Here is a 16,606-nt window from a genome sequence, read left to right as displayed (position 1 = left end):
TGGAATAGCAGTTTGGAGACCAGGGGTGGAAGAAGGGTTTGGTAGCATAAGAATCTGAGTGATGTTGGGTGGAGACAACTTCGAGGACACACACACACACAGGGAGCAGCAGAGAACAAAGGAGGGGTGGGCAGTGAACAAAGCATCTTAAGCAGCTTGGATTCGAGAGGTTTACAGCACTGACAGGAGTACTTTGATCCTTCGTTTAGAGAGCAGCCCTGGCAAGCATTGAACTTGCACATCAGGATGAAAGGCATTATGCTGTACTGTTCATCACACAGCAAAGAACACATCATCAGAACAATCTTCCATGGGTCCCTCTCAGAGCCCTGATCATTCTCATATTTCCCCATTTTGCACTCCCTCAAGCCTCCTATATTGCAGCTCTCTGGAGAACTGGACTGGATTGCTTGGCAGAGCTTCTCAGCTCAGCTCAGCTCATGGCTGAATCAGCCATTCTGCCATTACAAAGCTCTCCTAGCTATGACTCACCACCCCTGCTGCCCCATGGAGCAAGTTGCTGGTGGCTGCATTCACATGGCAACACACAGCACTCATTACTAGGCCTGACCATACTTCAGAAAGTATATGGCCTCCCTAATTGAGATGCTTAATACCCTCTGTATAGAAATGTAGCGTGTTGATATAACTGGCATTTTGTCAATATACTCATCTGTTTTTCTGCAGAATCTACAGGTCTGTTTGTCCCAACCAGTGATTCCCTACACTCACTGAATCCTCAGACATACAGTCCTTCAGCACAGACTGAAGTTTCCAGCAGAGCAGGTAAAGGAGCATTCCAGTTTGGCATCTAGATACAGGTATAGGTTGAAGACTGGTGGAGAGGGGAATAGGAGCTGCTGTGGTAGTAATACATTAACACTTCAGGGAAAATAATGGGAGGGATTCTCTCCTCTGCTATGGCCCTAGAAAATGGCTGCAGCAGCATAAAAGAGCCATTAGGGCCGTAGATTTGGTCACAGAAGACTTCCCTCGGCACATGCTTTGCACAAGGTAACTTACTCTGCCCTACAAGGCCCCCAGCCCAAGACCTGCCATAGGGGACTTGCTGGGGGCAGGGGCAAGAGCAAGAGCAGGAATGGTGTGTTGAGGGCAGAAGGGGTGAGACCTCAGTGCATAGCACTGCTAGGATTCCAGGCAAAGCTGCTGCAATAACTTAGACAGTGCTGGAGAACTGCCTACGTTGTTCTGGGGGCTACACTGACTCTCGCCACAGACCAGCATCAGCAGGGTTTAAAGGGGAGCTAAATCCACCTTGATCCCATATCCCTGGGCTGTACGTTTTTTGTTCTGTGCCTCTGAAACCTTGTCTACAACTTAAAAGTTTTGCTGATAAAGCTATAGTGCTGTGTATAAATAAATAGCCATTGGGCCAGAGAGAGACTGTGAGAATGACAGTAGACCAGTGTTTAGGATCCTCCCCTCTGATATGGGAGATCCAAGTTCAAGTTCAACTGCCCTAAGCCCTGAAGCCAATGCTGAACCTCCCAAGTCTCCCCAGTTGCTTATGCAGATTCCCCCAGAGTTAAAGGCCACTTGACATGTAAAGCAAGGAACAGAGGCTTTGCACTGGATATTCTTAACCATAGTAACTTACTCTTAAAGCTTGCAAGAGTCAAAATGCAAACACAAGTTGTTGTGCTAGCGAGAGTGTTATCTATTTTTTTCTCCTCGATATTTCTAAAAAGAAAAATCAGTAGGACTAAGAGACAGAAATCCCTTTTCTGTCCAGTGGCCCCAGGATATTTGTTTCCTGTTAGTAGATTTTAAAAAGGGCCTTTCCACTCTTACATTGCTCTGTTAAATAAAAATACTGAGCCTGATCCTACAGACGTTATGCAGACCAAACTCCTATGGAAGTTAGTAGGAGTTCTGATTGCACAAGAACTGCAGAATTGGGCTCCCTTTGTGCAAAATTCAATGTCACTCTTTGAAATCTTGGCTTCTGAATAGAAGTGGGAACGGCTGTGTGCACATCTGGGATACCCTTCCGGTCTCACACCCAGAGCTTGCTGGTGGATGCTGCAGGGCAGCCAAGAAAAGAGAAGGTGAAATTACCATTATCAATCCAGGGGTGCAAGCCAGAATCTGTACCCAATGAAAAGGTAAAATAAAAATTTCTTGGCTAATGTTAATCTCCCTTTGCACAACTCTTTTGCACACCATTGTTAAGTCACTCTGCAGCAGCACTGGTCACTTTTTGGAATTTCTCTTTACTGAAGCAATAGCACTTGCAATTTATCTGGGGCTGACTGTCCCAGAAACAACTTCTCCCTCAATTATTAGGCCACAAACTTGGGTGCCTAAAGTTAAGCACCTAGGTCCATATTTAGGCACCTAAATAAAAGCACCCTGATTTTCAGGAGTGCTGAGTGTCCCCAATTCTCACTGACTTGAATGGCTCAATACCTCTGAAAATAGAGCCACTTTTATCTAAATTCCTAAATATGGATATAGGTGGCCTTCTTTACTTTAGGATCCCAAATTTGAAAATGTTGGCCTTAGTCTTTAACAATCTTAGCCGCCCAATCATTTGCATTTAGCCATTTGCTTTTCCTTTCTTTTTCTCCCCCTTAAAAGTACAGTAACTCCTCACTTAAAGTCATCCCCGTTAATGTTGTTTCATTGTTACTTTGCTGACCTATTAGGGAACAAACTTGTTTAAAGTTGCGCAATGCTCCCTTATAATGTCGCTTGGCAGCTGCCTGTTGGCAAGATTCGCTGGAAGAGCAGCCCCTCCTAGTGGCGATTAGAACCGGGGGGACCAGCAGCCCCCCTCCCCAGCAGCTCCCCCAAATTCCCTGTAAGGTATGTGGCTTGGCAGCTGCCCAGCAGCAGTTCAGCTGTCCCTCCCCCCACTGCCATGCTGCTCCTGCCCTGCCCTCTGCCTTGGAGCTGCTCCCGGGAGCTTCCTGCTTGCTGGGGGATGGGGGAAGAGGGGTGCTGATATCAGGATATCCCCCTGCTCCTGCACCACTCCCACACCCTCCACCCACAGAGGAGAGGAGGAGAGGGGCAGAAAGGAGGGAGCTTGCTGGAAGCTGTTGCTTCCTGTCTGAACGAGCTGATCTGCTTAAAAGGGCAACATACTTGAAGTGAGGCCAGCATACTTAAAGGGGCAATGCACGTCTCTCTCTCACACTCATGCAGGCACCCCCCTCCCCTCAGCACTTTGGAAAGTCAGCACCTGTGCAACCATGCATGTGCTGTCAGGAGGAGGGAGTGGTGCGCTCCAGCTGGATAGCGTGGGCTCATCATCATGTTCAGTTTTTGCAGGGAAGTGTTTGCAGCTGCTGCCCTGCATCTATTGTGTTTCCTCCATCCTGCCTCAATCCATGCTGCCTTGTAGAGCGTGAGGCTACATTAGCAACAGCGTATTAAGCCCTGAGGGCTCAGCCGAATGCTAGTCATCATTTAGCAGCAAGGCATTCCCTGGGAAATATCCCACCTTCTTACTTCACTACTTCAACTAAGCTTCACAATCATTCATTGCTGTGTACAATATTAAACTGTTTGTTTAAAATTGTTTAAAACTTATACTGTATATGTATATAATGTCTTCTGTCTGACAAAAAATAAATTCCCTGGAATCTCACCCCCCCCATTTACATTAATTCTTATGGGGAAATTGGATTCGCTTAACATCATTTCGCATAAAATTGCATTTTTCAGGAACATAACTACAACGTTAAGTGAGGAGTTATTGTATGAAAAACTGTCTTGTGTCAGTATTTGGACAGTAACAGATAAGCCATTAACAGAAGTTGGTATCATTAAACTTGGCAGTCTGCACTGTTATAGGAGGGGGGCTATAGTTTCTGTCCTTTTAGGAATAAGCAACTTCCTGTTATCTTGGAATAAGTTCTTTGTTGCCACCTAGAGTCTTCTTTGTGGTTTAGTTTTTAATTCCCTCCCCTATTGCCCATGTAATGTATTGATCTTGTTTGCAAAGGTAGAAGATCCTGTTGGGGGAAAAGTCAATACATCTTCTGTTGCAACAGCAACTAAGCATCTTTGTGGATTCCATCTCATCCCACCTAAAGTGATATTTGGGGTGCTGAAGGAGGGTTATACTTATGCCGCCACAGCCACTCTGAAAAATGTTGGAGTGGACTTCATAAGGTGAGATCAAACTGTCTTTAAACCTGTTTTAAAACCGTCACCTAACTCCATCTGTAGGCCAAATGTGCACCTCCTCTCAGCTGTGAACTCTTCGATAGTGTCACTAGGCTAATCAGAATCCAGGTGGCATTTGTATTTGGAATCCTCCATATTGGAATGATATTCTAAAACACCTGGCTACAGAAAACACAATCATAGAAATAATAGGATTAAAATGTAACTAATGCTAGGCATGAGAGTGAGGGCAGTAGCACAGAATACATAGAGGAATGACAGCAGATTCCTAGCACACAAATAGATTTAGCACTTCAAAGCAACTAGCACCAGGTTTTAGACAGGTGATAGACAATATTTCCTAGCTGGGTCTGTGCTCTGCCGCACTCTCTGCTTTCAGTGTTAGTGGGGCTGCTCTTTCCAGAAAGGCAGCAGCTCAGCGGCTCTGGTTGGGTGTAGTAATGGATTTTGCTCCAAAAAGGGGGAAAGTTTTCATCTTACATTTTAAAAGCAAAGTCATACACACAGCATATGGCAACTACCCTGCAGCAAACTGGCTTGGAGCTTGGGGGGCAGCAGCTGCCCTAGCTGCTGATGTGTGTAGCGAAGTCAGAGCCCCACATATTACAGAATCACAGAATGTGCTGCATTATCCACTCCCTGCAGTGGATTTGAACTCCACAACTGAACTTTTTTTTAAACTACATTTTCTGATCCTTATGGTTGTAAAGGAAACATTCAAAATGTAACCTGAATATAAATGATGCTGTATTGGCTTCCTGAGTCTGCAGAGGGCCTAAAACAATAGCTCTAAGAGGTGTGAACTGCCCCATTCATCTCCATGATGTGTTAATGCTCAAAGCTAAAGATTACAGTTTAAGTTTAATAGTTTTGTTGACAAAAGTCAGCTTTCATCAGCAAAACAGTGGAGGTGTACACATTACAATTCTCCTCCTGCCGATTTAACTCTCCTGATATGCCAACACAATAAAACCACTTTGACGAGATGCATTGATTTTGCAACAAAATTAGAGCGACACAGTGTCGACATCACAATTGCTTACATCACCCTAAGTGGTCTCCAGGAGGTGTTCCACAGTGCCCATCATGACCGCTCTGGTCAGCGGTTTGAACTCCACTGCTCTGAAGCCCAGTACACAGGCATGCACCCCTTCCCCTTTAAAAGTCTGGAAATTTTTGAAATTCCACTTCCTGTTTGCTCAGCGTGGACAGCTCACATAGCATCTTCCCAGCTGACCATGGCAGCTCCCCGCAGTAAATGTGTTCCCGCCTGAAGTACTCCGGAGTTGTTGGATCTGCTGGGTATGTGAGGAGAAGAGGCTGTGCAATCCCAGCTCCATTCCAGCTCTAGGAACTTTGATACTTACGGGCAGATTGCTCGTGGCATGTTGGAAAAGGGGCATAAAAGGGACACGCATCAGTGCTGTGCTAAGATCAGGGAGCTCAGAAAGTCATACCAGAAGGCAAGGGAGGCAACTGTCACTCTGGCGCCGAAGACCTGCCGCTTCTACAAGTAGCTGGACACCGTCCTTGGTGGCAACCCCATCTCCATCCCCAAGAACGCCAGGGATACTTCTAGGGTGCTGGAGGCAGCAGACAGCAGAGTCAACCCTGAGGATGAAGTGGTGGGCAAGGAAGTGGAGTTGGAGGTGGATGTGGGACAGACGACAAGGTTGTCCAGTAGTGTGGTGAGCCAGGACCTCTTTTTGACTGGAGGAGTCTACCCAGTCACAGCACTCCAGCTCTTGGTGCCTGATGCAGGAGAAGGAAGCTCTGGTAAGTACTCATTTTGATTTGATACTGCACAGTGCCATGAGGTAGAGCTGTCCTTTATTTTGTTCTATGTTAGAAGTGGGATAAGGGATAGAAATTAACAAGACTAGCACTGTTTCTGTCTGCTTCCCATTCTTCTATGCAGCTATGCAGGCAGCCCTGCAGAAAAGTTGGTTAATGCAGACCAGGATTTCATGGGAATCCTCTATAGTGAGCTCTAGGAAACTTTCCTGCAGGTACTCTGCAATCCTCTGCCGAACGTTCCTTGGCAGAGCTGCTTTGTTCCTTCCCCTCTCTGTAGGAAACTTTGCCACACCAATTGGTAATTACTGCTGCAGGAACCAAAGTGATACACATGTGAACAGCATATGGACCAGGTCTGAAGCTGCATGCATGTAGGAGATGCACCTTTGCATCCTTGGTTACCCTGAGAAGTGAGATATCAGCTTTGATCACCCCTGCCAGTGGAAGATGGTGCCAGAATTTACAATAGTGCCCCTAGGCTCTTGTAGTGATCCCCTTTGTTAACCATCCAGACCCTTTCCCCCATCGAATCACCATGTTTAGGGTACTCACCAAGCTGCGTGCTTGCCAAGGGACCGTGAGAAAGAGACATATTTGACTGTTGTGATTCAAGGCTGTGAGTGCACTCACAATACTGCCTCTATTTATCATTTCTTGTGCTTCTGCAGATGTGCCCTTGAGGGGTACCTCCTACACACAGGGGGAGCACCTCTGCCAGCTGAGGAGGTGAACCAGGAGGAGTAAGAAGGACGTGTTTAAAGAAGTGCTGCAATCATCTGATGCTGTAGATCGTGATCACAGGGCGTGAAGAGAGACAATTAATGAAAAATTAAAAATGGATAGCCAGGAGAGGAAACAGGGGCAGGAGCGGATGATCAAGCTGATGGAGGACCAAACAGAGATGCTGAGGTCCCTGATTGCACTGCAGTCAGAACACAAGCATTCTCGACTCCCTCTGCAGCCCATACAGAACTGCATTCCATGCCCTTCCCAAATTCCCCACGCATATTCTTTGTGAGTTCCCAACCTGTCGCACTACCCCTTGCACTCCACCCTGAGGGACAGGTTTCAGAATAAAAATAATGAGTCCTTGTGGCACCTTAGAGACTAACAAATTTATTTGGGCATAAGCTTTCGTCTCTAAGGTGCCACAAGGACTTCTCATTGTTTTTGCTGATACAGACTAACATGGCTACCACCCCGAAACCTGTCACCACGAAAGTTTTCAGAATGACAGCTGGACTTACACACGGCTCTGAGAGCGTCAATTCAGCGAGTGCTCCTCAGTGACATGGCCCTTGTAAGACATGGAAATCTATGTATTCCTGTGTAATAAAAGTTTACTCTTTAAAATAAAATGAATCTTTATTTGTGTCCTACACATGGTGGGTGCTGCTGGAATTCATACACAGTGGCAATCAGCACATTTGCAGACTACAGTTAACACTCAGGCACAATCATTACAAGGGTCATTCAAGTTGGCAAATAACCAATGCCTGGCTGAATGCATTACAGAAAGACATATTACTGGGGGTCATTGTCGAACTGCTGCTGTAGAGCCTTCCTGATTCAAATAGCCCCCCCATTGAGCCCCTCTAATAGCCCTTGTATCTGGCTGCTCAAAGTCAGCTGCCAGGCGATCTGCCTGAACACTCCACCCCATGGAAACTTTCCCCCCTAGAAAAAAATGGACCTGAATCTGCTGTAGAATTTCCAGTCTGGCAGTGTTACCAGGTGACAAGCATGGTCTGACACCCTAGACAGTGGGAAAGTGCTGCAAAACCACAGCCCAAACAAGAGAGAAATTCTGTGTGTGTATTTTAGTTCATTGTGCCACAGACCATAATGGATCCATGGGACTGGCCTGTCAATCTGTGTCAGCATCTCATCTTCGAGGACTTGCACATGTCCATTCCTCGTTAGGGATGTGTGCGCCCAGAGTCTGAAGCTGGAGATGTTTGCCATAGCAGTTCCCATCAGGGCAGGGCATGCACCTTGCATCATCTTGTGCTCCTCACTGAGGATTAAAAAGGGTGAAGCTGCCCCAATGGCCCAGTTCCTTCTGTCTGCCCGTAGTCAGTAGTTCAAGCATGCTGTATGCAGTTACACATTCTTCCTTTTGCTCTGAAGCTAATTTATTCTTTTCTAATTAGTTATTAGCCTTAGATAGTTAATGGTACTCATTTTTTGATGGATACCACTGTGGGGAAAATCTCTGGCTTCTGTGCATGCACATCCCTAATGTGGACTGGACACATCTGGAAGAACACCTGCTATAGAACAGATAAGTAACTGGTTTTTAAATTGTGCTCATCACTGTGCTATTGAAGGACTCCTTCCCGACTCCGCCTCAATGCAGGAAGCACTATTGAAGCTTTCCTCACTCCCAACCCCCAGTGGCAAATCGCTGTTTCTCAGTAGGATATTGACACCAATGTATTTTAGGCCTGGTCTATATTAGCAAAGTTGCACCAGTGTAACTAAACCAATATTGGACTGCTTTACTTACACAGTGCTCATCCTTAATGTAAATTCACTTGAACCACTGTGAACCTCTCTTAAATCAGTTTAGCTTCATTCAATAACTGAGTTAAGTCTTCCATTTTGATTTGCTTCAGAAAATGAACAGCAGTTGGATCTGGGATCTGGGATTTTCTTTTATAAGCTCTTGTCTAGACAGGAGAGGTTTTTCAGTACATGTTTTTCTGCCATAATTGTACAGGTATGTCCACACTGCTTTGTTTATGCCAGATTAAACTACTTACTCTGTGAACCACTGTATCTACACAGAGGGGTAGCCGTGTTAGTCTGGATCTGTAAAAGCAGCAAAGAGTCCTGTGGCACCTTATAGACTAACAGACGTATTGGAGCATGGGCTTTCGTGGGTGAATACCCACTTTGTCAAATGCACGTACATGGCATTCACCCACGAAAGCTCGTGCTCCAATATGTCTGTTAGTCTGTAAGGTGCCACAGGACTCTTTGCTGTAGCTACACAGTGCAGCGCAGCTCTTGTTTGAAATGACCACACAGCATTCTACACAGATATCCAAAGCTACTTTGTTCCTCCACTAAGCTCTGTGCATGCTGGGATTTTTCTCAAAGTGCATTGTAAGACATCTACTGGACGTCTGGGACTTGGGCTCAAACTAATAAACTCTCATGACTTCTTTTGTGGAATCCCATATTTCATCTGGCTTTTGTGAACCAGCACCATTTTCAAATTGCTGTCAATCAGCATGGAGCAAAGATTGCTGAGCTCCACAAGCCTTTCATTCCTTAATACAAACAGGGTGCTCCACATGTATTGGCAGTCATGCACCATGGGGATATTGTTGAAGAGGCGGAGCAGTTTCTTCAGCTAATGTCTGCATGACATTTCCCTGGTGAGGCTTTATGTGGTGGAGTGCCCCTTCTGGGCTCGGCCAGCCAACACCTACAGGGCAGGCTAGTGATGCAGACCTGGGATGATCTTCAGGTTGAGGAAGGCTAATTTTCTGTGCAGAGCTCGCTCTAGTGCTGCTGCAGCAAACCATCACCATGCACGTTCCCCTCAGCATGGCCAACAGTGTGAGTTTTGACATCTGGAAATTCACCAACTCCAATTGCTACAACAGAAAGGGTATTTCGCCACAGTGCTGCAAAGCCTGGTTGACAAATGTGGCAGGCTCACCAATGTTAATGTGGGGTGGACAGTTTGAAAGACATCTCACCAGGGTCCCTGGTCAGCTGGGTGCCTTCCAAACTGTCCACAACACCAAAGGGTCCCATGGTGGACTCCATGGCAAAAATCCAGTCCTGATGCAGGCAGTGGGAACATTACAGGAGGTCTTGTTGCAGGGGAGGGATAGCTCAGTGGTTTCAGCATTGGCTAACTAAACCCAGGGTTGTCAGCTCAATCCTTGAGGGGGCCATTTAGGGAACTGGGGTAAAAATCTGTCTGGGGATCAGTCCTGTGGTGAGCAGGGGTGGGACTAGATGATCTTCTGAGGTCCCTTCCAACCCTGATATTCTATTATTATAATTCTGCTGGAACAATAGCAGGGCACTGAGCCATGTCCTGGAAGTGCCCCTCAATCCACATTTACTTCAGTAGCTGTTTCTGGATCTTTGCATTCTGGTGACTGATATTAAGGTGGGTCAGCCTGCCTCTCCCTGTACGGCAAGGTGAGCCATATTACAGTGGTATAAGAAACCCCATAAATGAAAAAAAAGATTTGTGCATGTTTTGACACGAGCATTTATGCCAGAAAAACGAAAGTTATATTCAAAAACCTGTCCCTGTATACACAAAGCATGGACAAGCATTTACTTTATTTTTTATCGTAAGGCAGTAGGCAGTGGCTAATGAGCTCTGTTGGGAGTCAGGTACCTTTGGTCCATTACTATGATGGTTTGATTTTCTTTGTTTCTGTTAAGAACTGTGTGAATGGAGCTTGGGCAGGAAGCCCAGAAATATTTCCACATTTAGGAACTGTGGATTCTCCACTTTCCTTTCCATTGGCCCTGGCTACCCTGAGTTGTTCCAGGTGGCAGACTGATTGTATCTTTTCCCTGGCAGGTTTCGGGTGAAGCAGCCACCTCCCAGCACAGGACTGAGAGTGATTTACACACCGGGGCCTGTAAGTCATGTAGAGCATGTGTATTATGGGGCAGAAAGTACTTTGTTTTCAGGCAACTTCAGACTGGCCCTCAAGGCTCCCAGGCAATTTCTCAGCAAACGCCTCTAGCATCACTCTGGGGGATGGGCTGGCAGGGGGCCAGAACTGAAAGCTCTCTGTATATGCAGATTCTTGCAGCCCCCTGTTGAAGAAATGAGCAGGTGAGAGACATGGAGCATGGGAGCCTGGGTGACCTATGCTGCCTCCTGTGTTTGAATGTAGCAGGTGCTGTGAGATGCTCTGTGGCAAGGATCAGATTATGCTCCATAATGCATAGAGCAGTCACCATGCAGAGGCGTATTTACAGTGAAACACAGGGTGCCCTGGCACGGGGCCCCCCCAACGATAGGGAGCCCCAGGGCTGAGCAGTTGCGGGGGCAGAAGCTTGGTCCTGCCAGCTCCTGGGGCTCCTGCTGCACCGGCAGCCATGCTCCCCCCTCCCCTGCCTCTTCCCCACCTCCTCCCCAGAGCATGCCGTGGTCCCACCCCTCCCTCTCCATCCAAGCGCATCTCCCACCACCAAACAGCTGTTTGCCAGTGGTCAGCTTGCTTCAGGAGGGAGCGGGAGGAGCAGGGCCACAGAGCACTCAGGGGAGGAGGCAGAGAAGAGGCAGGGGCAGGGTCTTGGGGAATGGAGTGGAATTGGGGCAGGGCAGAGCAAAGGCGGGGCCCCCGCATTCCCCGTACACATACTCCCCCCCTTGCCATGAACCCCCATGACCCCAGCCCACACCCCCAGCCTTCTGCCCTGACTCCGGCCCCCCCTCACTCCTGCACCCACACCCCAAGCCCCCTGCCCACCCTGACTCCTGCACACACCCCCACATATCCCCACTTGCACCCCTTGCACCAAATGGAAGCTGCCCCAGGTAAGCGCTCTGCACTCCAACCCCCTGCCCCAGGTCACCCTCCCACACCCTAAGTCCTGGATAAGAGTGAATGTTCTTTTTCTTGGCTGGGTCCCAAGGAGGGGCACCATAAATGAAGCTGAGCCCAGGGCCCCACTAACTCTAAATCCGCCACTGTCACTATAATAAATTCAAACACAAGTGGCAGCAGAAGGCAGCAGGCCCAGCCTGGAAAAGTGAAGTGATTTGCCCCATGTGTCAGTGACAGATCTGGGAGCCGAATCTAGATCTCTTGAGTTCCAGTTCAGTGCCCTAACCTCAAGGTTCCTTCAAACCAATGACTGACCTTAAAGGGCTTGGAAAAGATACTTTCCCTCTTTCCTTCTATACAGTCCTCCTTTCCCCCTCCTTCTCCATTCCTATCGCTAGTTCTCCCCCAGCTGTAGCAGGCTGGTTCTCCTTTCCTTCTGCTAAGACTAAAGGGAAGGTTAATGGGGAAGAGGAAGCAAGGACGGAGGGACAAGGAAGAGAGCAAAGACTGTAGATGAAACAGGGAGAGGATGCTTTGGGAAGGGAAGGAGGAAGGGAAATTAGACACTTGAAAGAGACAAATAAAAAATGCCCTTCTGTGTTTCCTTCTTCTCCGGTAAGTGGTAAAGAACTCAAAATGGAAATAGAAAAAGGAAGAATAAACACAAGGGAGAAAATGAAGGGTTTTAAAGTAATACGGGTTAGTTACAAGAGATAACAGGGATCATTTTGCCATTGCTAGGCCTTGTTTTACCAGGGTTTAGTTCCCAAGTATTGGCAAAATTCTCCTGCTCCTCCCTCCAGCCCATTCTGAGAGGCTCATGTTCTCTAAGGGCTGTGGAGTCAGCTGGGGTGGGAGAGAAGGGTGTGAGAGAGGGAAAGTGCAGAATGGTGTGATTGAGGCTGGGGTGAAGGGACAATTCCCTTTCATTCCTCACTGAGCCCGGGATGCCACCAAAACACAGGGCAAAGGTAGATTCACTTTGCTCCATTCCATGTCTGAATGGAGCAACAGAGACTAGAAAAGACTGGCTGGCAGTCTAAAAACAAACTACTCACCACCCCAACTACAGCTCTTCTGGTAACGCTGTGCCTGCTGCACCTGCTCCTTGGGGCATAGTCTCTATGTATTTTCCAAAGGATAAATCCACTTCAGGTTCTGATGGATGTAAAGGCAAACTGATGCATTCTGCACAGCCCTCACCAGTCTGAAAAGTCACCTGCTAAACAGCCCTTCACACCAGGAATAAGCTTCTGGGCGTGGCTGAACTAACAGACAGCAGGTGTCTTGCTGCAAAGGAAGAGTTGCGACCCAGGAAGCACAAATAGAGATGAATGGGAAGGGGGACAAGGAGTTTGGCAGTAGTGGGATGGATTTCTCCATTGGTGGACCTAAGGGCCCCCTTTCCTTGTATATTTTTTTGTGTCACTTGTAAGGTACATGTCCAATTTTATACCTCTAACATGACTGCCTCTGGGTCACTCTGTCTCTCTTCCAGGTGGCAGCCGGGTTGCGGGCTGAACTGGAGATTGAGATTTATGCCATGGCAATTGGAGTGGAAGGTACCGAGGGCTCTGGAGAAATTTCCCACCGTATTGAAATTTTAACAGAGAGGGAGACGCTGTTCCTGCCTGTGGAGGCAAATATCCTTTGCTGCCTTACAGTACAGACAGCCCGAGTAGCCTCAGGCGTGGAGACCATCCCCAGCTGTACTCAGGCCTCCTTTCTGAGGCACACAGCTGAGCTGAGGGACGGACCCCAACTGCAAGTGATGTCAGTTGCACAGGATGGGAAGCCCGGACACACTGGTGGGGAGGTATGAGACCGGGAAGGCAGCCCCAAGGTGTGGCTTATGGGGAATGATTGGAAAGAGGGACAGGAGGGCGCACACACCCCAGTCAGGGGCTCAAAATCCTTATTAAACATTTAGCTGATATTTAAGGAGCTGGGCCCCACTGTCTGGACACTGAGCACACAGATAGGGACCATCCCTACCTCAGCAGGCTCATAGCATGAAGGCAGACACAGAATTGGGGAAAGGGCTATAACTGCATAAGCAGATGAATTGAGCCAGTTTGCTTGGTTATGTTTTGTTGCTTGGCATTTTTTCTTTTCTTCTGGCTGTTTAATTGGGACTAGCGATCTGGTGACAGGGAAGAGCAACTTTAAGAAGCATTAGTCCCCTCTGCCTCAAGCCTCAGAAATGTTCTGTTCACACTGAATGACAGGCTGGTTTTCACAGGGGGGGAGTATTTGGGCAGGAGAGGGGGTTTGGCTTTGAAGCAAATGGACTGCTGGTTAAAGGGGAGGGATTGCCAGGGCTGGTAGGGAAAGAGTCTGTATGAGGAGGAACAAAGCAAGGCTACACGCACAGCTCTCCTAGCAGCATGTTAGTGACTCATGCTCCTAAACGGAAGAGCCCCCACCCCTCCCAGGCTGGAGAAGGGATGGTGGCTCCTCTAAGGTGACCAGCGGGCAGTTACGGCCAGGTAAGATGGTGCTTCCTCTATTGTGGACCCGTCCTGTGGCAGCTAGACTGAGACCATCCTCAGCTAATTGACATTGGCCCAAAATGCTCTTTGCTGGCAAATCCCATCAGTTATGGAGCTGGGCTGGACAAGGACTGGTGCCCAAGCAGCGAAAGCCTCCTTATTCGACTCCCAGTCAACCGGTCGTGACTCATTCCCACCCCCACCCCTACCCCTACCCCCACAGTGAACCATTGCTTTCCCCTCTTCCCGTGTTTTCTCTTTTCCCCAACCCCCATAGCTCACTTTAGTGTTTGAGCTGGGTCAATGGTTTGGACTCAGGTCCTTGTGAAGGCCTCTCATCTCCACAGCATGTTCAGGCCTCTATGCCCCCAGGTTTGTTTGTTTGTTTAAAAAAATAGAGTTTACACCCTTAACAAGTATCTCACCAGTGTTAACAGGTGATATTTATGAGCGCAGGCCACAGGGCTACCCTGAGGGGGGCCAGGCAGCTACAGTCCGGCTGGTTTCTACAAGTCCCACCCCCAGGTTCAGGATTATACTACCCCACAAACTTCCTGGCTAACGTAAGTGCCGCCGATGAATCATTGCAACTTCTAGCTGAAGAGTATTAGCTGAGCCTTGTCTTGCCTACTCATCGACCCCAGGATCAAGTCCTGCACCACCGACAGCAGGAGCCAGACACAGCTGAGTGCTGAGCATTAAAGGGAAGCAATTGGATGATGTTAATGAAAGGACTTGGCTGCTACAAGTTTTCCCAATTACTCAGTCCCAAAGAAGTCACTCCCAGCAGAGAGGCACAGTCTCTGCTTATCGCCTCCACCTAAACCCCTTGGCAGACACACTCTCTTCTCCCACTGGCTCACATCCACCTGCACAGCAAGAAGGTGGCTTTCAGCAAGTAGCAGCTTTTTAGGTGCAAATGGCTTTTTTGGTGTTCTGAGTCTCACTGGAGTCAATAGGGCTCTGCCTGTTGATGCCAAGACCATTCCATGAAATTCTGTAATTGATCAGAAGCAGTGTTCAGACGTTATACAGACAAACACCATTGAGTTTAGCATAGGGCCTCCTTTCACTCTGCCAAAAATATAGTTGCACTATTTCCTTTTTGAATACCAAAAATATTTCTCAAAGTTTCATAGAATTATTTTACTTTACTTTAAGGTCAGAAGGGACCATTATGATCGTCGCAGGCCCCAGAATCTCACCCACCCACTCCTGTATCAAACCCCTAACCTATGTCTGAGCTATAGAAGTCCTCAAATTGTGGTTTAAAGACTTCCAGGTGCAGAGAATCCTCCAACAAGTGACCTGTGCACCACGCTGCAGAGGAAGGTGAAAAACCCCCAAGGCCTCTGCCAATCTGTCCTGGAGGAAAATTCCTTCCTGACCCCAACTATGGCGATCAGCTAAAACCTGAGCATGTGGGCAAGCCTCACCAGCCAGACATCCAGGAAAGAATTCTCTGTAGTAACTTAGATCCCACCCAATCTAACATCCCATCACAGGCCATTGGGCAGATTTACCTGCTAATAATCAATTAATTGCCAAAATTAGGCTATCCCATCATACCATCCCCTCCATAAATTTATCAAGCTCAGTTTTGAAGCCAGATCTGTCTTTTGCCCCCACTGCTCCCCTTGGAAGGCTGTTCCAGAATGTCACTCCTCTAATGGTTAGAAACCTTCATCTAATTTCAAGTCTAAACTTCCTGATGGCCAGTTTATATCCATTTGTTCTTGTGTCCACATTGGTACTGAGCTTAAATAATTTCTCTCCAACACGTGGCACATGCAAACTACTGTACCTGATTGTGTGGGTGAAAAGCTTTGAGTATTCAGTGTGGCCATCCCAAATCTATGCTCATATCTTTTATGCCATGTCCACCTTCATTTATTATTTTTAAAGAGCTTTGTGAAGTTTATGCATGTGAAAATCCCATTTGCATGCCAATGTACCCTTCCAATAGCAGTAACACAGCACAGCCCCCCCACACACACACACAGCTGCAGCCCCCCCACAGCTGCAGTGCTTGTAGCACAGTTTGCAAGATGGCTGGAGACAATTAAGTGCTTCTATTGCAACAAGGGGAGATTTCTTTTTGCTTCTCTTTATTCTTGTTCATTTTCTTTTCTCTTTCATTACAGATCAGGCCAGGAGGGGGTAACAGCAAAAGCAGCAGCACTGAAAGACAGATTTTAGTGTAGCATTATTGTATAACTATTATCCCAGTAAATGTACTGACCAAATCAGTTCACACCAACTTGATTATTAAATGATTGTTTCCTCTCACCATCCTCAGTTTAGGCTCATTTGTCTCATGCCTGTAACTTGTCTGGCCCCTATCACATTCTTGACCAGCTTTCTCCTACCTCTCATGGAGTGGTGGTAAATACTGAAGAGGTCAGATGCTGGGAACAGAATGTTCTTCTTCCAGTGCTTGCTCGTGTCAGTTGCAATCAGGTGTGCGAACCAGGGCCCTCCTTAGGAGTTATGGGGCCCCACACAAAATACCTGAGGGGGGATATTGAGAGACAGGGGAGGGGAAGGCAGGGGCTCCTGAAGGGAGATATTGAGGGAGGGGAAGGCGAGGGCTCCACTGAAGCCAATCCCTAGGCGGTG

The 16,606-nt window shown here is 47.6% G+C and overlaps 1 protein-coding gene across 5 annotated transcripts in view; it reads left to right on the top strand.

The window, feature by feature from the left end:
* Positions 1-16,252, top strand: part of SPAG17 (sperm associated antigen 17) — a 270,281-nt gene extending 254,029 nt beyond the window's left edge. For 2 of the 5 annotated variants that reach the window (XM_039529265.1, XM_039529239.1), the window contains 7 exons: positions 688-786; positions 1,975-2,126; positions 3,974-4,143; positions 10,517-10,577; positions 12,994-13,138; positions 14,413-14,550; positions 16,132-16,252. In XM_039529265.1, the coding sequence (XP_039385199.1) occupies positions 688-786; positions 1,975-2,126; positions 3,974-4,143; positions 10,517-10,577; positions 12,994-13,138; positions 14,413-14,549 (764 nt within the window). In that variant the 3' untranslated portion in view covers position 14,550; positions 16,132-16,252. Of the gene's footprint in view, positions 1-687; positions 787-1,974; positions 2,127-3,973; positions 4,144-10,516; positions 10,578-12,993; positions 13,139-14,412; positions 14,551-16,131 lie in introns of those variants that run through there. The other 3 variants (XM_039529250.1, XM_039529275.1, XM_039529257.1) reach the window with 2 other exon arrangements.
* Positions 16,253-16,606: the final 354 nt, after the last annotated feature.

This window comes from Mauremys reevesii, linkage group 1, assembly GCF_016161935.1.
Source record: "Mauremys reevesii isolate NIE-2019 linkage group 1, ASM1616193v1, whole genome shotgun sequence".
In the NCBI taxonomy this organism is placed as follows: Eukaryota; Metazoa; Chordata; order Testudines; family Geoemydidae; genus Mauremys; species Mauremys reevesii.
This window is presented reverse-complemented; position numbering and strand designations above follow the sequence as displayed.